This window comes from Momordica charantia (assembly GCF_013281855.1).
Source record: "Momordica charantia cultivar OHB3-1 chromosome 1 unlocalized genomic scaffold, Mcharantia_2.0 BLBB01000001.1, whole genome shotgun sequence".
NCBI classification, from domain to species: Eukaryota; Viridiplantae; Streptophyta; class Magnoliopsida; order Cucurbitales; family Cucurbitaceae; genus Momordica; species Momordica charantia.
Genome location: NW_028275157.1, coordinates 19742477 through 19760442, shown reverse-complemented (window position 1 = coordinate 19760442; position 17966 = coordinate 19742477). Strand labels below are relative to the sequence as shown.

At 36.4% G+C, this 17966-nt stretch overlaps 4 protein-coding genes across 7 annotated transcripts; all 4 read left to right on the top strand.

The window, feature by feature from the left end:
- Nucleotides 1–575: 575 nt before the first annotated feature.
- Nucleotides 576–2845, top strand: LOC111005476 (pentatricopeptide (PPR) repeat-containing protein; the record flags this gene model as incomplete). Its single annotated transcript, XM_022276977.2, is given in 9 exon segments — nucleotides 576–686; nucleotides 688–1455; nucleotides 1457–1616; nucleotides 1619–1809; nucleotides 1812–1940; nucleotides 1942–2178; nucleotides 2180–2736; nucleotides 2738–2769; nucleotides 2772–2845. Coding segments are annotated over 9 exon segments (2259 nt in total), but the record flags the coding sequence as incomplete, so codon positions are not given.
- Nucleotides 2846–2895: 50 nt separating this feature from the next.
- On the top strand, nucleotides 2896–7476 carry LOC111005439 (uncharacterized). Of its 3 annotated transcripts, XM_022276929.2 has the most exons (4): nucleotides 4172–4455; nucleotides 4598–4625; nucleotides 5112–5250; nucleotides 6794–7476. In XM_022276929.2, exons 3-4 carry the CDS (start codon nucleotides 5131–5133, stop codon nucleotides 7265–7267), a joined length of 594 nt encoding a protein of 197 aa, XP_022132621.1. In that variant the 5' UTR covers nucleotides 4172–4455; nucleotides 4598–4625; nucleotides 5112–5130; the 3' UTR covers nucleotides 7268–7476. The 3 variants fall into 3 exon arrangements, with proteins under 3 accessions (XP_087977671.1, XP_022132621.1, XP_022132620.1); XM_088121545.1 differs by lacking the exons at nucleotides 4172–4455; nucleotides 4598–4625 and adding an exon at nucleotides 2896–2920; XM_022276928.2 differs by lacking the exon at nucleotides 4598–4625 and having other exon boundaries at nucleotides 4173–4455.
- A 966-nt stretch (nucleotides 7477–8442) lies between these two features.
- On the top strand, nucleotides 8443–13092 carry LOC111005738 (RING/FYVE/PHD zinc finger superfamily protein). 2 transcript variants are annotated; one of them, XM_088126249.1, is made up of 8 exons: nucleotides 8443–8802; nucleotides 9100–9194; nucleotides 9309–9394; nucleotides 10178–10329; nucleotides 10434–10542; nucleotides 11386–11509; nucleotides 11889–12159; nucleotides 12688–13092. In XM_088126249.1, exons 3-8 carry the CDS (start codon nucleotides 9334–9336, stop codon nucleotides 12793–12795), a joined length of 825 nt encoding a protein of 274 aa, XP_087982375.1. In that variant the 5' UTR covers nucleotides 8443–8802; nucleotides 9100–9194; nucleotides 9309–9333; the 3' UTR covers nucleotides 12796–13092. The 2 variants fall into 2 exon arrangements, with proteins under 2 accessions (XP_087982375.1, XP_022133050.1); XM_022277358.2 differs by lacking the exon at nucleotides 9100–9194 and having other exon boundaries at nucleotides 10183–10329.
- A 2209-nt stretch (nucleotides 13093–15301) lies between these two features.
- On the top strand, nucleotides 15302–15797 carry LOC111005739 (uncharacterized). Its single transcript, XM_022277359.2, has one exon. It carries the CDS (start codon nucleotides 15347–15349, stop codon nucleotides 15590–15592), a length of 246 nt encoding a protein of 81 aa, XP_022133051.1. The 5' UTR covers nucleotides 15302–15346; the 3' UTR covers nucleotides 15593–15797.
- Nucleotides 15798–17966: the final 2169 nt, after the last annotated feature.

Below are 17966 nucleotides of genomic sequence, written 5' to 3'. Positions count from 1 at the left end.
TGACTATCTAACATAGTTAAACCGAGCGTAGCTCAACTAGTTAAAATACTTATCTCTAAATAAAAGTCGTGAATTCAAATCTACATCGTTGCATATTGTACTAAAAAAATGGCTATCTAACATCATGGAATCGATAGATTTATTTTTTAGTACAATAATAAATCGATTATTTTATTGAAGTTTAATGGGTGAGTTCAGGGAACAGTTTTGACCTCTTTTTTGTTAATGTTTTTTGTTAGTACAATTAATGTTCTAAATTGCTTAATACAATTCAAGAAATGATTATTTGTTCGCTTTACAAGAAGATAAAAACAATTGATTAACCAAAATTCAGTATAAGAGAAAAAATCACAAGCCATACTACGAATTGGGGTGGCTGTCCCCGTCCGTACCAGGCTGCCTGTTCCTTTTCTCCCATAACAACACCTCGTTAGCTTGAAATGCAAAGTACCGACGCCTCGATCTCCCGCCAATTTGGCATTGTCGAAAATGTGAAACTTGCAATTAATATTCAGAAATCTATGTCGAAGTTAGAGGTGGGATTTCTTTTTTTGTCTCTGGATTAATCTCCAATTATTGAAGTTGCTAATTTAACCACTTCTTCCGACTTCTTTTCACATATCCTACAATCAAGCGTCAGAATCACAGACCCATTTGACGGAAGATCGGCTCATTCTCAAATAATCAAAAAAAGGCCTCGATCTTGGGGTGTACTTGATGAATAATCTTATGACATTCTATGCCGAAACTGGGTCACTCAGCGATGCCCACCACGTGTTCGATGAAATGCCCCTTACATTTTCATGGAACACTTTGATTTCTGCGTATGCCAAACAGGGCAATTTTTATTTATCGCGTCGCCTTCTGTATGAAATGCCTGATTGCGATCCTGTTTCTTGGACTGTGATCGTCGTGGGCTACAATCAGTTGGGTCAATTTGATGATGCGATTTGGCTGTTTGCAAAGATGATACCTGAGAGAGTATCACCTACCCAATTCACGGTCAGTAATGTTCTTTCTTCCTGCGCGGCGAATTAAGCTTTAGACGTTGTTAGGAAGATTCATTCATTTGTTGTCAAACTCGGACTTGGTAGCTATGCTTCTGTTGCGACTTGCCTGCTGAATATGTACACAAAATGTGGAGATCCGGTCATAGCAAAAGTTGTTTCCGATAGGACGACGCTGAAGAACCTTTCAACTTGGATTGCTTTGATTTCATTGTACGTGTAATCTGGACAGATTGACCATGCTGCTGAACTGTTTGAGAAAATGCCTGAACACGATATGGTTTTTTGGAGTTCGATGATTGCAAGGTATAATCAGCAAGGGTATGATTTTGAAGCACTTGATATCTTTTCCAAGATGTTGAATGAACCTTCTTTAAAGCCAGATAAGTTTACCTTGGCAAGTGTTTTATCAGCTTGTGCCAATCTTGAGAAGTTGAATGTTGAATCTTGGGAAACAGATACATGGCTATATTATAAGAACAGAAACTGAAACTTCCGGGGCAGTTGGCAATGCTTTGGTATCAATGTATGCAAAATCAGGTGGGGTTGAAATAGCTAAACTGATTATTGAGCATAAAAGGACTTCAAATCTAAACGTTATAGCTTTTACTCCCTAGTGGATGGATACGCCAAGCTTGGAGAACCAGCTAGAGAGATATTTGGCAAATTGAGAGATCGTGATGTAGTAGCTTGGACGGTCATGATTGTTGGTTATGTGCAAAATGGGTTGTCGAATGACACACTGGAGTTGTTTCGATTGATGGTTAACGAAGGGCTGGAGCCGAATAGTTATGCCCTGGCAGGCTGGCAGCCATGCTGAGTGTCAGTTCAAGTTTGGCTGCTTTGGAGCATGGAAAACAAATTCATGCCGGTGCCATAAAAGCTGGAGAATCTTCAACAGTTTCTGTTACCAATGCCTTGATAGTTGATACCCATGTATGCTAAAGCAGGAAGCATTAATATAGCTCAAAGAGTGTTTGATCTCATAAGCTGGAAGAAGGAAACTGTGTCCTGGACATCAATGATCATGGCTCTAGCGTAGCATGGCCTTGGAGAAGAAGCCATCAGCCTGTTCGAGTGGATGCTCTCAGTTGGTATGAAACCTGACCATATCACTTATGTAGGAGTTTTATCTGCTTGCACACAGGTGGGATTAGTAGAACAAGGCCGAAAATTACTATAATATGATGACTGAAGTCCATAAAATTGAACCCACTCTAAGCCATTGTGCATGCATGATCGACCTTTATGGATAGGTAGGATTGCTTCAAGAAGCATACCAGTTCATTGAAAGCATGCCTGTAGAACCAGATAATATAGCTTGGGGATCACTGTTAGCATCTTGTAGAGTTCATTAAAACATAGACCTGGAGAAAGTTGCAGCGGAAAGACTGCTTCTTATCGATCCTGGAAATAGCGGTGCCTAGTCGGCCCTTGCTAATGTGTATTTGGCTTGTGGGAAATGGGAAAATGCTGCCAAAACTAGAAAGCTAATGAAGGATAGACGAGTAAAGAAAAATGAAGGATTTAGTTGGATTCACATTCAGAATAAAGTTCACGCATTTGGAGTCGAAGATGTAGTTCGTCCATGGAAAAATGAAATCTACAAGATAATGGATGAAATATGGAAGGAGATAAAAAGGATGGGTTTTATCCCAGACACCGAGTCAGTACTGCATGACCTTGAAGAAGAGGTAAAGGAGCAGACGCGTAAGCATCACAGTGAGAAACTTTGGGCTTGTAAGTACTCCAGAGAACACTGTTAAATCATTGTTAGAGATGCTACTCGGTTTCACCATTTTAAGGATGGTTCATGTTCTTGTCGAGATTATTGGTAAACATAAGCTTGAAATTTCGTCTACAAAAGAATGATGCTCTTGATATAAAAACACACCAAGCAGTGGGAAAATCAGGTATGTTCTTCCTCTGTTGTCCTTGTCAAAATTTTATTTAGATCCGCCATATAAATTAGTATATTCTTCCTTCACTGTTTTTTTTGCTCCCTTTTCTTTTGGAGGGTTATTTGAACTTTCAGCACAGAACAGATTTCATCCTATATGCAACTAAAGAACATCCGTTAGCTAGAAACCAGTAGGGTGTTCATTCTAAAAGATGCCCCAAAACATATAAAAATTTCCAAATTCTTTTTGGTTTACTGAACTTATATTCATTTTTTATCTTTATGTTTTGAACTTTTTTTCCTGTGTGGTCTCTGAACTATTAACTGCCATACATTTTTGTTTAAATTTTAAATCATAGCCCACCGACATTTATTATACTTTAACTGTTAGCTGCCACTTTAAATGACAACCTAGATGTGATATGGATGATGAATAGTGTTGTACCACGTTTTTATTAATTTAAAATAATTTTTTTTTTTTACAATAAAGACTAATTAATTATTTTTCCTCATTTAAAATTTGAGATTTAAAAGTTTAAATTTCAAACGCCCCACCTTATCTAAAACCTTTTTTTTTTTTGGCTAATAATTTCATTTTCTATTTTCTTTATATTATTAACTTCAAAGGTGACTACTTGTTTCAAAGGTGATTGGAATATAAATTCTAAGTTATTTATGTCACCGTTGAAAGAGGAAAATATCTGTCTCAGTTTAATTAGTTGACGAAAGAAAGTAGAGGTTGGAAATCATATTTGTTTTAAACTACAAATACTTGGGAAAATAATTTCTGAGCTTCCACCAAGTGGGCCAAGAATGGGCCTGAGTTTGGTGATGCCCATAATACTGTCTTCCTGCTAATCTAAGCTGATCGGAATTTTCTTAAATTCTTTTTAATTATTATTATTAATTTATCATCAACGACTACGAGTTCCTTGTGGACCAAGTCTGATGATAATTTTTTTTTTCTTGAATTTTTTTTGTCTGTTGATAGAGTTGTTCGGATTCTTAAAGTTGAAGGCATATTAAATTTAAAAATAATGATTAAAAAAAAACAAAAACAAAAAAAAAGGCGACGAAGACTTGATGAAAAAGACAGTTTTCGTTGGAGGAAGAGGGGTAATTAATGGAAAACCCCGTTGCTGAAAAAGTAAAAAGGAAAAAATAAAAGGACCAAAGGGAAATTCATAGGAAAAGTTATCCGAACCCACACCTGTCCATCGAGGCTGGCTGGGCAGCTTAAAACGCGGTCTTTTTTACAAGATTACGACGCTGCCCGATCTGCCCGATACCGGACTGGAAAATTACGGGCAGTCGGTCTCCAGTAATCGCTCTCGCTTCTCTCACTTCTCTCTCACCTCACCTCACCCTACCCCTTCTCCCCCCACCCTCTCTGAGAGCCGCCGATAATTCTATATCTTGGTTTCTCTGTGTCTTTTCGATCTCGATCGGACGGTCCAGAATGAACGTAGCTTCTGCTGCTTGTTGCTTGTGGTTTTAGATCCCGAAACGTCCAGATCTACCATCTCCGTGCTCTGATCTGTCTTCTCGGTACAGTTTACTCTCAATTCTCTGTTGTTTCATTCCTATGCTAGTTTCTGCTCTTTTCTGTTTGATTTCCTCTATTTGAGCTACATCTTTTCTTGTTTTCTGCTTTCTGCTGAGCTTACTTGCTTGTTCTTCAATCCGCTAGTGTTCGGAGGTCTTTAGCTTCAGTTTCGGTACGTTTTTGGATGATTTAACTGAAATTTCTGTAGTTTGTGGTTATTTTGCTACGAATATGGACTCAAATTTCTCGTATGCCTGTGGTTTTTGTTACTTTTCTGCTGGATTAACCGTTGACTTTATGTACTCTGAATTTTTTGCTTCACTGAAAGTCGACGCCTATTTTCTTTCGAAAGGATGCGTCAGGAAACTTCCTCTGCTGTTTCCTGTTTCTTTTTTCTTTTCTTAAAAGAAAAATATATGTGAATATTTCCTAGAATGAGGCTTTTTAATTTTTAGTCCGCGGTCAAACCCCCGGATAGGGGGTAGAAACTACCAAATCAACAAGGTAGGGGCTGAGACTGAGAGAATTTCCGGTGGAGTTGTGTTTCGTTATAATTTTTACTTTTAACGGCTGTTGAAATTTTGGGGACAGATCTGACGGCGACCAGCTCTCATCAGGTTTTTTTTTTCTTTTGTTTTTCCTTTTGATGCTTGCGCAGGGAACAGTTCGCCGCGCATATGGAGGTAACAAATGCTTCAGCAGGTGTCACGCTCGGCGATGGCTCACTCGCTCGCGCCAGTAAAGGTTTAGCAGCTTTACTGGCTTCGGCTCTGGTCAACAGCCAACTCCTGGCTCAGGCAAGTCACTCTCTAACTGTCTACTTAATTTTATCACCCTCACATCTAAGCTCAAAATTCATCCTGCCCAGTTAAATAATTATTTTCCTCTCTGAACGAATTTCTGGTCCGCGCGATATGTTAGCCTATGGAGGCTGTGGTTAAAAAGGGGAAAATGATTTTTCATATCAAACTTTACTGGAGAGTTTGTTTTGTTTAAAAACTCGCCGTCTTTGGCCAACTGTTTTGTTGTTGCCAGATTTCGGCTGGGCTATTGTATTAGTCGCTAAAGCAAGCTGTAGCCTGTAGGTGAGAAAATATCCGACAGATCCGCCACTGCCACTTCTCTTCCATTTGGCTAACGGATCCCATCGTACGGCTTTGATTAGATTATTTTGGTTGATTTAAAATTAAAAAAAATGATTTTTAATATTATAAAATAGAAAGTTGAGATCTTTTTAAAAAAAGTTGGGACTTGTTCTCGAAAACACTGTAATCACGCGTCGTGGGATTCGTTTGGATTTATCCTTTCTCCCTTCTTTCTTTCCTATTGGGCCATCATTCCAATGACCCCACTTGATGGGCTTAGGTGGGTTGAGATGCAAGATTTACGGAATTGCCCTCACACCGACAACTTGAATTACACGCCATGCCTCTTTCAAGTTTCAATTCATTTCGGTGGTTGAGGATAATATTGGTTGGCACGGGATTTCAGCTGAAATTTAAGAATCGGATAAATAAAGCTATGCTACAAAATTGATTCGTTTGATGGGAAATTTCAGTAAGCAATTATAAGATGGGGAGATGTCTTCTTTTTTGTTCGAATATTAAGCTTCGAACTGGGGCTCGAATTATTCTTCAGTATTTGACCTTTATAAGGATAGTTGAATTAGGAATCAATCTTACTACATGGTCTCGAGTGCCCAAAAGAGTCGTCTTTTTGCATCTTCCCATATCTTGTAGTTTGATAGTACCCGGCAAGTTGTGTTTGGGAAATATATTCCCTTCCCACCATCCTGCCTCTCTGCTCCTTTAAGAAGCTTGACTAGTGTTGTAATGGATGCGATTTCTGCCATCCAATTGATGTTGTTGATTAAGCTTAGTGGGTAATTTAGACGTCAAAGCAGGTTCTTATCTTCTTGGTCGGTGAACAGATCCCGACAAGGAAAGAAATGTGAAAAATAAAATAAACCAAAATTAAAAGTGGAGAGAAGGTAAAAGCAAGAAGAAAAGCAAGGGTTTCAATTTAGGACACTGACGGTTGATCAGCAACATATACGCACGCCACACTATTCATTCCTGTTGACATTTCATTTCCTTTTGTGGCATATTCTGTTAGCACTTAGCATAATTTCTTATCACTAATAGTGGCCAAGTTTTAAAATTGTAAAACAGAAGAACGTGATTAATTGCGAACATGACTGTCAATTTATAAAATTAGGTGAACTGGTCTCTAAAATGGTTGATAGAGATTTTTTTGTCTCTTTCGCTCAATGTAACAATTATTGTTGGTCTCTTATGCTGAATCTCATGGACAACTGTACTCTTGGAAATGTTGTTGCAGAATCCCCTTGGGATTTTCCTGATCCGACCTGGAATGAAAGGAGATAGTCCGACCCAATGCCCATCATCAACACCGCTTGACGCTGAAGGAGATGGTGATGATGACGATGAGGATGGGGATGGAGATGGTGACTTGAGTGGTGAAGAGGATTTATCATCTGAAGATGGAGATGACTATGCCAACAACCTCAACGACAATAATAAAAGTAATTCTAAGAAGAATCCGGAGGGTGGAGCGGAAGAGAATGGAGAGGAAGAAGAAGAGTTTGACGGGGAAGAGGATCAAGACGATGATGGCGATGATGATGATGATAACGATGATGGCGATGACGACGACGACGACGACGATGGTGACGACGACGATGATGGTGGAGAGGACGAGGACGAAGTAGCGGACGAGGACGAAGACGAGGAAGAGGAAGAGGAGGACGAAGACGAGGAAGCACTCCAGCCTCCCAAGAAGAGGAAGAAGTAAGATTAGGGAGATGAAACAGCGGCCTTAGACACTCTTCATCTGTAGCTTTGTTCCCCTGACTTTTGGGTTCTTATTTTAGCTTCTTGAGGATGTTTGTTAGGATGTGTTCCAAATTAGTAGTTATGTTTCCGCTGCCTGATTTTAGGGTACTCTTGAACTTTTTTGCTGCAGCAGTGATAAATGGCAATTAGTTTCAATGCTTTTATTAATTTGGCAACACAACACAACATCTGATTTCTCATGCCTCCGAATTTTTTTTCTTTAAAAATAACGAAAAGAAAAATTATTATAAGCTCTAATTAAACCACGACGGATTAATAAAACTACATCATTTAAAAGGGTAAGTCGGAGAATAATATTGCTGCCCATACCTTAAAAAATGGTCCCCAATATTAATATTATATCCTATTAATAACTACTAATTAGACTTTTTTACTACATAATTAATTAGACATGGCAATGAATAATAAGATAATATTTTTTGTATGGTCTATTTTAAATGATTTGATCTCTTAACAAATTTTATAATAAAATCACTAATGTGATTGCTTAGTAGTTCCATGCCCTTTTTACTCTAAAATGTTGCTCTCTGGGTTGCCCAAAGAGAGCATGCTTGACGCTAAATCTTGGGACCATAAGTGAGAGAAATTATTAGATGAAGTTGGAATAATGTGGCTGATAATTATATCTCTTTGAATGTAAGAGATAAAAATTCTAAAACAAATTTTAAATTTGTATTCAAAAATTATTATGAGGCATACATATTTCAAATTTTACATTTATTAGTGGTCAGGAGACAACCACATTACAGTAATCCATTCCAATAGATTTTTTTTTGTTTAACATTTATTTGACATCAGTAACTTTAATCTTAATCAAGATTCCCATATGATATAGATTTAATTTATTAATCCATCATTGCAAATGAACACTATTCATGATTATGTCAAAGGAGATGACCAAACATAAATTTTTTTCTTCCTAGTTCCTACTACTTATTTTATTATGTGGTAATTTTTTTGTTCTTTTATTAACCGCAGAGATAGCAGTCTTGGACTCTTGGGTTAGAACTACGACATGTCGTTTCCGGTCATTCAGTATACAGATGAACGATATGTCGTCGAGTCACCATAAATGGAACCCCGACGAAGGATGGTAATTGGAGGATATGTTAGTCAAAATGCAGAAGGCTGTGGCCATTTTGGGAAGAACGACATTCAACCACTTTCTGGTCTCCACTTCGAGAGGCTCTTGCTTTGTTCCTCCTCCACAATAATTCTCCTCTCGCAACTTCTGGGAACCGGCACGAAGGCGGAGACGACAAATACATGGAGATGGACCATCTCTTCTTCATGTTGTCGTAGTTCTCCACTTCTTCCGCCCATTTTCTGTGTTTTTTTGATCCCTAATGGCGGGCCAATCGTCAGATGCTTCCCCTCTTATTCCACCGCCACCGATCGGCGACCCTGGGGAGATCGACCTCGAAGCCGGCCAAGGGGAGCAAATTCAGTGTAGAATTTGCCTTGAGACCGATGGTAATTTGCTGTTCATTTGTTTTTTATTTTTGCTACGGTTGGTGTCTTCAACATTTGGCTTCCGGAAATTCATGGATAAACCTAATATATGTTCTGCTTTCTTCCTACTGACATAATTAGAACAATCACCTAGTCAATGCATTGTTTCAGGCCCTGTTATTTGGAGTCTAGAATAATGACAATATTACAATTTTACTGTGTGTTTTCTTATGATCGAAGTTTTCATTCAATACTGCGAAACTTGAAGTCAAATTAGGTTGTTCGATGTTAAAAGCTTGTTAAATTGGCCACATGTAGGGCTTAACGAGGCATGTTAACTACTGCAGTCCTCGACCCTCCCCCCACCTGGCTTTCGTGCTTTATAATTCTTTGGTGTTGATTTGTCGTTTAAAGTAAGTATTGCAAAACGGTATGAGAGGGTGCTATCAACTATTGACCATTCTGTAGGTGTTTGATCTGTGAAGTATTTTTAATTCACCAATGCGTGTGTTTCATTCACTGTTCAGGTAGGGATTTTATTGCTCCTTGCAAATGCAAAGGAACATCGAAGTATGTTCATCGAGAATGTTTGGATCATTGGCGAGCTGTGAAGGTATGATTGCTATTTTTGTTTTGTACTTCTATAAGTTTAACTTAGACATAATAGTGCTCTAATGTCATTGCCAATATTCTTAACTGTCTACGCTGTCTAGATGTGGTAGTAGTGAACTATTATATTCCTGGTTTTAGCAGTCATCAGTACCCGTCTTTTATTGATTAGAGTCATAAAACCCAAGATGATTGAAATTTCTCCTCACTCTATTGTCCCTTTGTTAGCTCTTAATGTTGCTCACGAAGCCAAAGGTTGGTTGACATTTTTCTTATGCCTTCCATTTTGAAATATTGTTAACTGTTGACAAATGATCCTTCTCCTTTGTTCCCCATCTTTAATTTGAGTATTGGTGGTTTTCCTGTAATCTTAATTGCTCTGGATTAACTTTCGAACAGAAATGTTTGTGATACATCCCTCCCAAAGTTTGCATTTGGTCGCCTTAACAACTAAAATCCAGCCTTGTGAAGTGACTCTTAATCTGCCTTTCATCTCTTAGAAGGTTAACTAGTATTTTTGTATTATTACTTCTGCTCTCCTTACAGAAGCATTCTTGAAATTTCTATCTTTAATCTTTATCAAACTGACTGTAATTCAGGGTCATCAACAAAATATTTGAATATACGTCATATTAGCATAGTATTTCCTATTTACAATCTTGCATTTAATCTTTCATTTTTTACCATCTTAGATTGGTCAATTTCTCATTATAAAAAAAATGAAAAACAAGAAAAAAATTATGCCTTAGTCATCATCTAGTTACATGTTATCGTCTGTGATTAAAAGTGCAGGAAGGTTTTGCTTTTGCTCATTGTACCACCTGCAAGACTCCTTACCATTTGAGAGTTTATACTGTCGCTGATAGGAAATGGCGAACCCTGAAATTTCGATTTTTCGTGACTAGAGACGTTATATTTATATTTTTGGCGGTTCAGCTTGTAAGTTTTATGTTTTCTGCCTCAATTTGTTACTAACTCAATTTATGATATAGTCGCGTATTATATTTATGTAATATTTCCTTCTCTTTATATGTTATGTGCAGGTAATTTCTTCTCTGGGATATTTGATGTACTTTATAGATGGTTGTCAACATTACTGGCTTCGTCTTACTTGGGGTTTCGATAACAAGTTTAGTTTTTATTACATATGTGGTAAAATCTCAGTAAGCTTCACATGCACAATTTATTTTGGGCCTTTTTTTTCCTTTTCCCTCTTGGATTGATGTTCATAGGCCTGTTTGCCCCATAGCTTCAGGCAGTTTGTCTCCTCAATGACCTTGTTTCCTGGTCTGGTCAGGGTGCCTCTGAAAAGTGTGTTTTGGCCTTTTATTCTAATATTTTAGAAGTACCTTTGCTTTAGTTAGAAGTGCTTTTTTAATGTTTATTTAAGAAGTATTTTAAGAATGGATCAATTACTAAAAGGGATACATATACAATTGTAAAATATATGATATGATGATATAAGTGAAAGGATGTATAGAAAAGTCATTGGGAGGTTATCTCCTACATTCATACTAGAGAAGTTAACAAGAGAAAGTGAGGTTTCATAGAGACTATGTAGAGAGATATGAGTAAAAATGTGTGGAGTTGATAGCGAGATAAAGTGGGTAGAGAGAAGTGGGCATAGGCTAGGCATAGAAACTAATGAAAGAAAGTACTATAGGTGTAAAGTACAAATGAAAAAAATGTGCTCGTTAGATATTCACAATTCTTTTCTAAAGATCTGATTCACATTGTTGCTGAATCATGTAAGAAAGAGGTATTAAATGGATCGTGGCTCTTTGTAGTAATCATAATCAAAATTTATGTCTTATCTAAAAAAATAATCAAAATTTATGATATATTTTCTTGAAAAATGGTCATCAAGGTACATCTTATTTCTTGACATTAGGATCTGCGTACTCTAACAGAGTTGAACAACTTTTACCATTTCCAGTTATAGTTTGAATTTTGTTTTTATTGTCTGGAAATTAGCTTCTGCTATTTACTGTGCAGGGGCTTTGTTATTTTTTGCATTACTCGGCTTATCTGGATGCTTCATCACTTGTTATGATCGGAGAGTCAGGAATGATCTGGCTCAACCATGTCGGGAATTGTGCATATGTTGTTGCCATCCTGGGTATAACTCAGTTTTGCTTTTCTTTTGGCATTATGTTGAAAATTCTTAGGAACACTTTCTGGGGAGTGTAGGCACGTTCTTTACGACAGAGCTGCTTACACGCAGTGATCTTTCTCTTGCTCAACTGAGTTCTCTCTGGTTTGCTTCCCTCCCCGTAAATGAAAGGATATTTCCTGGATGGAAAGGCACAGAATTTAGAATTTCCTACATGCATCCAAGCTTGAAATTCGTACAAGCCATGCTAGATTAATGACAAAATCTTTGTCCAAGCTGTTTATATTATTTCTCCACCAAACTTTAGCTGTCGTGAAATAGTTCGCTAGCATAATTATTTTTAATTCAGCCATGGGTTATTTATGTGTTTCTGTTATTTGTTCAGACTATGTGCAGACTGTCATTTACCTGGTACTCTCTGTATGTGGACTGACTGTACCACTTGCTTCGAAAGTTGTGGGAGTATAGCAACTGAATGTGGATGCCTAGGAGGTGCCGGTGAAGCAGGACTGCCATTATTACTCATAATGGCCTTGATTGTTCTTGGTTTGTTTACAGTGATTGGGATATTCTACAGTGTCTTGGTGGCTACCATGGTTGGACAACGAATATGGCAACGACACTATCACATACTTGCTAAAAGAATGCTAACAAAGGTGAGTTAATTGGGTGTCTTTTAAGCTGTGCAAAATTTTCAGTGAGGCACTGAGCAAAGAGGATAAACACTTCGAATATGGCCTTTTTTTCTTACGTTCCAGTAACATTTGAAGTAAGAGAACCGATCAAATTTACTTGGTAAAAAATTAAGTCCCATCATGGATGCACGTAAGCTGGGCGACCACATCTATTCACGAGGTCTGTCTTATTGATCAGTGGATAGGAAAGATGTTGGGACATGACCTCTATCTTTGTTCCCCCACTCCCACTCCCTCCGTGGAAAGAAAGATAACAGGAATGGGATGGGCGACAAGGGTGGTTCAAATACTAAATTCTGATGGTGGGTTTGATTGATTATCATTGGGGCCCAGAAATTTTAAAATCTTTGACTTTTTTAAGATAATTTTTTTTAACCCAAGACATGCAATTCGCCCCCTTATTATAGGGCCATATGCTGTGTTTAGGACCACAAAAATTCACTTCTGATCGATTATTATCTTTATTGGACGCTTTGGGTTTTGTCTCAGGAATATGTTGTGGAAGATGTAGATGGCGAGATGACAGGAACTGACTGGGTACCTCCAGCACTGCCGGCAGAGCACGTTCAACAGCTGAAAACTCTTGGCCTTCTATGAATTGAAGTGGAAATGGGTCAGTTTTCCTTTCACTGCGCCGGAAGAGTAGCTAACCATATGCTTTTGCTGGTGCTGGTCAGTACTTAATTTACTTTGGACCAAGAAAGTCCTATACACATACTCAGACTTATGTCAGACCCACTGCACTGCATCTGTATGATAGAATGGCTAATGGCTAGTTTTTGTCTTATCCATTTGAGAAAATGGGAGGGAATTTCAATACTCGAAATGCTTACTGACTAAAACTAAAACTATGTATTATTAACGTTCTTATCGAGTAACAAAGCGTTTTGTGAACTGACTACTCTTTACTACGTTAAAATACTTCCTAAAAATAATTCTACTTTTTGTGGACTGAACTGACTAATATAATAATTTTTGAGTGGCAAGACAAAACAAAGGTAGGGAGAGAAGTGACATTTTTCAAAATAAATCAATAAACAGTCATTAAAAATGAGTAGAAAGCTTTTTGGAATAAAATATTTTATCAGTAATAAGCAATAATCTTGTGTAGACTAAAGTTTTGAAGGTTGATGTAGGAAAATATTTAGGTTTCAATTTCTTGGAAATGTCGATAAGATGGTGTATTGATGTAGATGGATATTTTTGTAGAAGCGAGAGAAGTTAAAAAATATGTAAATTAACGAATAAATATTTTTCTATTTCTAAATAAGTTAAAATATGTTAGAAAACATCTTTTGTCTCTATATGTGCTTTCAAATCGTTAACAATTTGGTTCATGAACTTTAATATGTAACAATTTAGTCTATATAGTTTAAAATTTGTAACGATTTAATATCGTGAAAAAATTTATTAAATTTCTTATACATTTAGATTAATAAACTAATGAGGCACCAAATATGTTTATAAATTATAAAGACTAAGTCATTATATAATAAAAGTTGATATTTAATTTTGAGATTATTGAGACTATATTGTTACAAATTATAGCTACTGTATTGTTACAAATTTTAAACTATAAGACTAAATTGTTACATACTAAAGTTTATCACTAAATTGTTACCAATTTAAAAGTATATAAACCAGTTATTTTAATAAAAGTACAATGACCAAATATATTTTTACCTTAAAAATAATTAATATTAATATTAATATTAGATTTTTTAGAAATAATATTATTTATATATTAGTGACATTTCAATGATATTTTTTATATTTTATGAATTTTTTTTAATAGGATGAAAATATCAATCTACCGCACATGTATAAAAAGAAAATGATTTGATCCCATATCTCGTCTGGAAAAGAGAAAAACTCCACTAATTTCAAAAGGCCGTTGGATGGTCACCGCGGTTGCATGAAGACAACTTGTAAAACGGTGCCACGTTTGGTGGACGTAAATGTGTAGGTAAAATAAGTATTGAAATAAAGTGAAGAGCAAATGGTGATTTGACACGTATGACTCACACACGATCGATTTGTTAGGCGTTGTCGGTGCTCTGGTTTTGGAATCAAAACCATTGGCGGGGTTTGGTTTGGCTGTTTTCATATTCATTATTCAGAGGGGGAAAAAAAACCACTTTTTATTTGCCATTAATTTCCACACCACAGAGATTAAAAATTACAATGGGACCCTTAGAGACTTGAACAAAGAACTGGATACTTTGCCTTTGGTTTCTAAATTAAAAGGGAATAACCGCATGCTTCTAGATGTAAAACGTTTAAAGTAGTGGGTATTGGTTGGTAATTAGGTAACTTCATTTTCTTACCTTTAATGAGATCAGACCATCATCCATTAATAAAGGCAAATTTCTACGTCCTAGGTTAAAAAATGTAAGTTTAGATTACCTCTTCATATCAATTACCACCCATAAGAATGACAAAAAATAATCAGTTACAGCAAATCAACTAAGGTACTCTTTTAACAAATGATTCATAAAAATAAATACTTAGCTTGAGAGATCGGTATGAAATTCTTAAAGTAACTTAGCGTTATTAGTAAATAAAGTAAAGTAAAGGTGCTACTTACCTACCTCTAACCTATCAAATGTAATCTGAAACCGAGGATATGAAAGTGGGGTTAATAGGGCAAAGCATTATATTTATGGGTTTAGATAATGAAATTTTGTGAAGTGGGTTTTATGAGCCCTAGAGCCTAGTAGCTTCCCCACCAAACCAAACCAAACCAAACCCACCAATACAATTAGATAATTGTCCTAGAATTTGCCACAAAAACTTTGAACCACATTCAAAGTAATAGGCCATAGTAGCGGGCATTTCAATTCCTTGCTTGGCTCCCAAGTGTCAAAAGCACAAAACTTTTCCCACCTTCCTCATCAAGAAACGAACTTTTTTAGTAATATCAACAAAGACCCTCCAATTAAACAAAAGGAAACACTTTCCCCAATTATGGGTCCACCCATAGAGAAGTAACATGACTCAGTCGTCACTCCCACCTATTTTGCACATACACCACCGACCTGTCAGCCTTATCCACAACGAATGAGTCATCCCCTCCCCTGCCGACCCATATATAAAATAACTAACAAAATTACCCTTCTCCTCCCAAAACACAACCAAAAGTTAAGCCATGGCTGATATCGCGATTCTGGTTGCAGAGGAATACGAGAGGAGGATGAAGAATCCAGGGCTGCAGGCCAAGCAAAAGCAAGAAATTGATGGTTTTGCTTCTGGGGTTTCCATTTCTGCAACTGCGACTACTGGTAGGATGAAGCAGATGCTGCAATTGGGGAAACCAAATGCAGATTTCAAGTGGGTTTCGGAGCCCAAGTCCCAAATTGGCCGGGCCGCATCCGCCGGCTTCTTCTCTGCCTGAGTTTCCCTACTTTATCATCTCTGTTCTCGCCGCCCGCCGCCCGCCGGCGACTATACTGTGAATCTTTCTGATCGATTTGTCTGTAAAGTTTTTGTACATTGAATTTAATCTTACACGTTGGTACTGCTTTTGAATTATGGAGAACAAATGATGGGTTACAGAGTTGAAAATGGAGAAAAAGATGACTCTGCTTCTGATTCTGGTATGGTGGATTCAACAGTGGCTAATGGCTTCCTTTTTTCTGATGGTGGAATTGATGATCGGAAATTACGCTTTAACTCTCCAATCATTTTGAATTAACTGTGTAAATCGAAATCAAACAGATCTGGAGTTTCCTACGACGACGTTTGTGTTTTTTCTGGGAAGAATTTTGTTTTTTTTTTTTAATTTTAGTTGATTTTAGTTAATTTTCTTTCCGTTTAGAATTTCTTCGCAATGATTATATTTTTTTTGCTTTCGAAGGTGGGTTTAAATTATAATTACATTTGAAAATTAAAAGGGCGAGTTTTTGAAAACTGGTCATTTTTCTTGCTTTAAAATTTTTAATTGATATTTTGAAAAATTGAACTTTTAGATAGGAAAATAAATCAACTTTTACCGTTAAACTTCCGAGGTATGTCAATTTTGAATTTATTCTAAAATTTTAATTTCAGAACCTTAAATTTAGATAATATAATTAAATTATAAATTTGATCTTTAGGATTTTAAATTTTTTTAATTAAAAAAAGTTCCAATTTATTTCCCTTATTTTCAATTCAAATGTGTATCAAAATACAGTAAAATAACACAAGTTTCCTTTTATGAGTACGATATGAAAATTTAAACTTCTTGGCCTCAAGAAAATGACAAGATAACGCTTAGCAGCATCACAATAGCACATTATCAAGTTGAATATTTTGAGAGATCCATCCAATCACTATTTACAACTAATTGAAACCGTGTGGTATTTTTTTGGAGATCGAATGAGTAACATAAATATCTTAAGATATTTGTAAACATGTATTTCTATATTTTCTTTTTATAAAATTACAATTATAGACTTTTTAAGAAAATGGTGATTCTAGAGTGAGTTAGGTAACTAAAAATTTATCAATTATAAATTAAGTTTAAAAATAATAATAAGTATATAATAATTTTTTTAAAAGTTCAACGACAATGAGATTTGGAACTCCAACTTTTTAGTTGATATATACTCTCGGCGAATTGAGTTATTACAAATAGGTAACAATGATAAGGATATGTTTATTTGTTATGATAAGGGTTGGTTTGCGTAAATGAATAAATAATGTAGATATTAATTGATTATACTAATATAAATCATTAGTTAACATATTGCTTATAAATATTCCATCCATATCGTGGACCGTCCAGAATGTGCTAAGATTTTTAAGCTCCAAACCAATGTAACAAATAATAGCTGCCGGCAGCTTAGAATTGATAGCAATGTCGTAAAAAGGAAAAGATTCCTTTTTTTTTTCTGTTGACTTTTTTGTTCCATCTAATAACACCGTTCGATCAACTCATCAAATCGTATCCATCTTCCACGACAAATCTCCACAAAATTTCCTCACAAAAAAGGAGAAGAATTCAAAAGCACTGCTAACATAATTCCAATCCAGCAGCCCTCGTTTTGGTCAGTTTTCTGATGGGGTTCCGTTCTGTTGAATTTTACCTAACCCACAACCAAACAGAAGGAGCCAATATCTTTTACTTTGATTCTCCATCCCACGATTATAATGTTGTATCCTTTTAAAAACATATAATATACTGACTCTCACCTAATAACCATTGGCATATTCAAAATCTATATACCTTAATAACTACGAGTGTTCTCGAAATTGTGGTGTTCTACTCCTTCCTTATAAATTAGCCTTCATCTCCCATATGCGTTCCAGCTGCTCCAACTTATTACTGTAGCTCCATACACATTTGGGATTGGTATATTTTTCAGAGTATTATCGGGAACAGTGAAAAGGAAGGTTTTTTTTTGCTTATTCACACCGATGACAGAGAATTCAAAGTTGTTGTTCCTCTGAAAGTGTATAGAACTACTTGAACATTGCAAATTGTTCGGCAAACTTGGGTAGTTTGACCACACCTTTTAAGGGTTGTTCAAAAGTTGAGATAAGACTGAAGAAAATAGGATGGTTTGGGTATCACTATTGGGGCTTAAATACAGAAGGATGTGCCCATCAGTCTGTTACAGCCTGCAGACAGAGCATTTAGTCCTCTTCCTACCATCTCCACCTAAACCCATGGGAAATATCAAAGGAATATCTAATCAAACTTGGGTTTGCGTCCTCTTTCACTCTATTGTCTCAATTATTGCCGCCACATACCATTTTAGTTACCTCGTGAGAGCATCATAAATTAG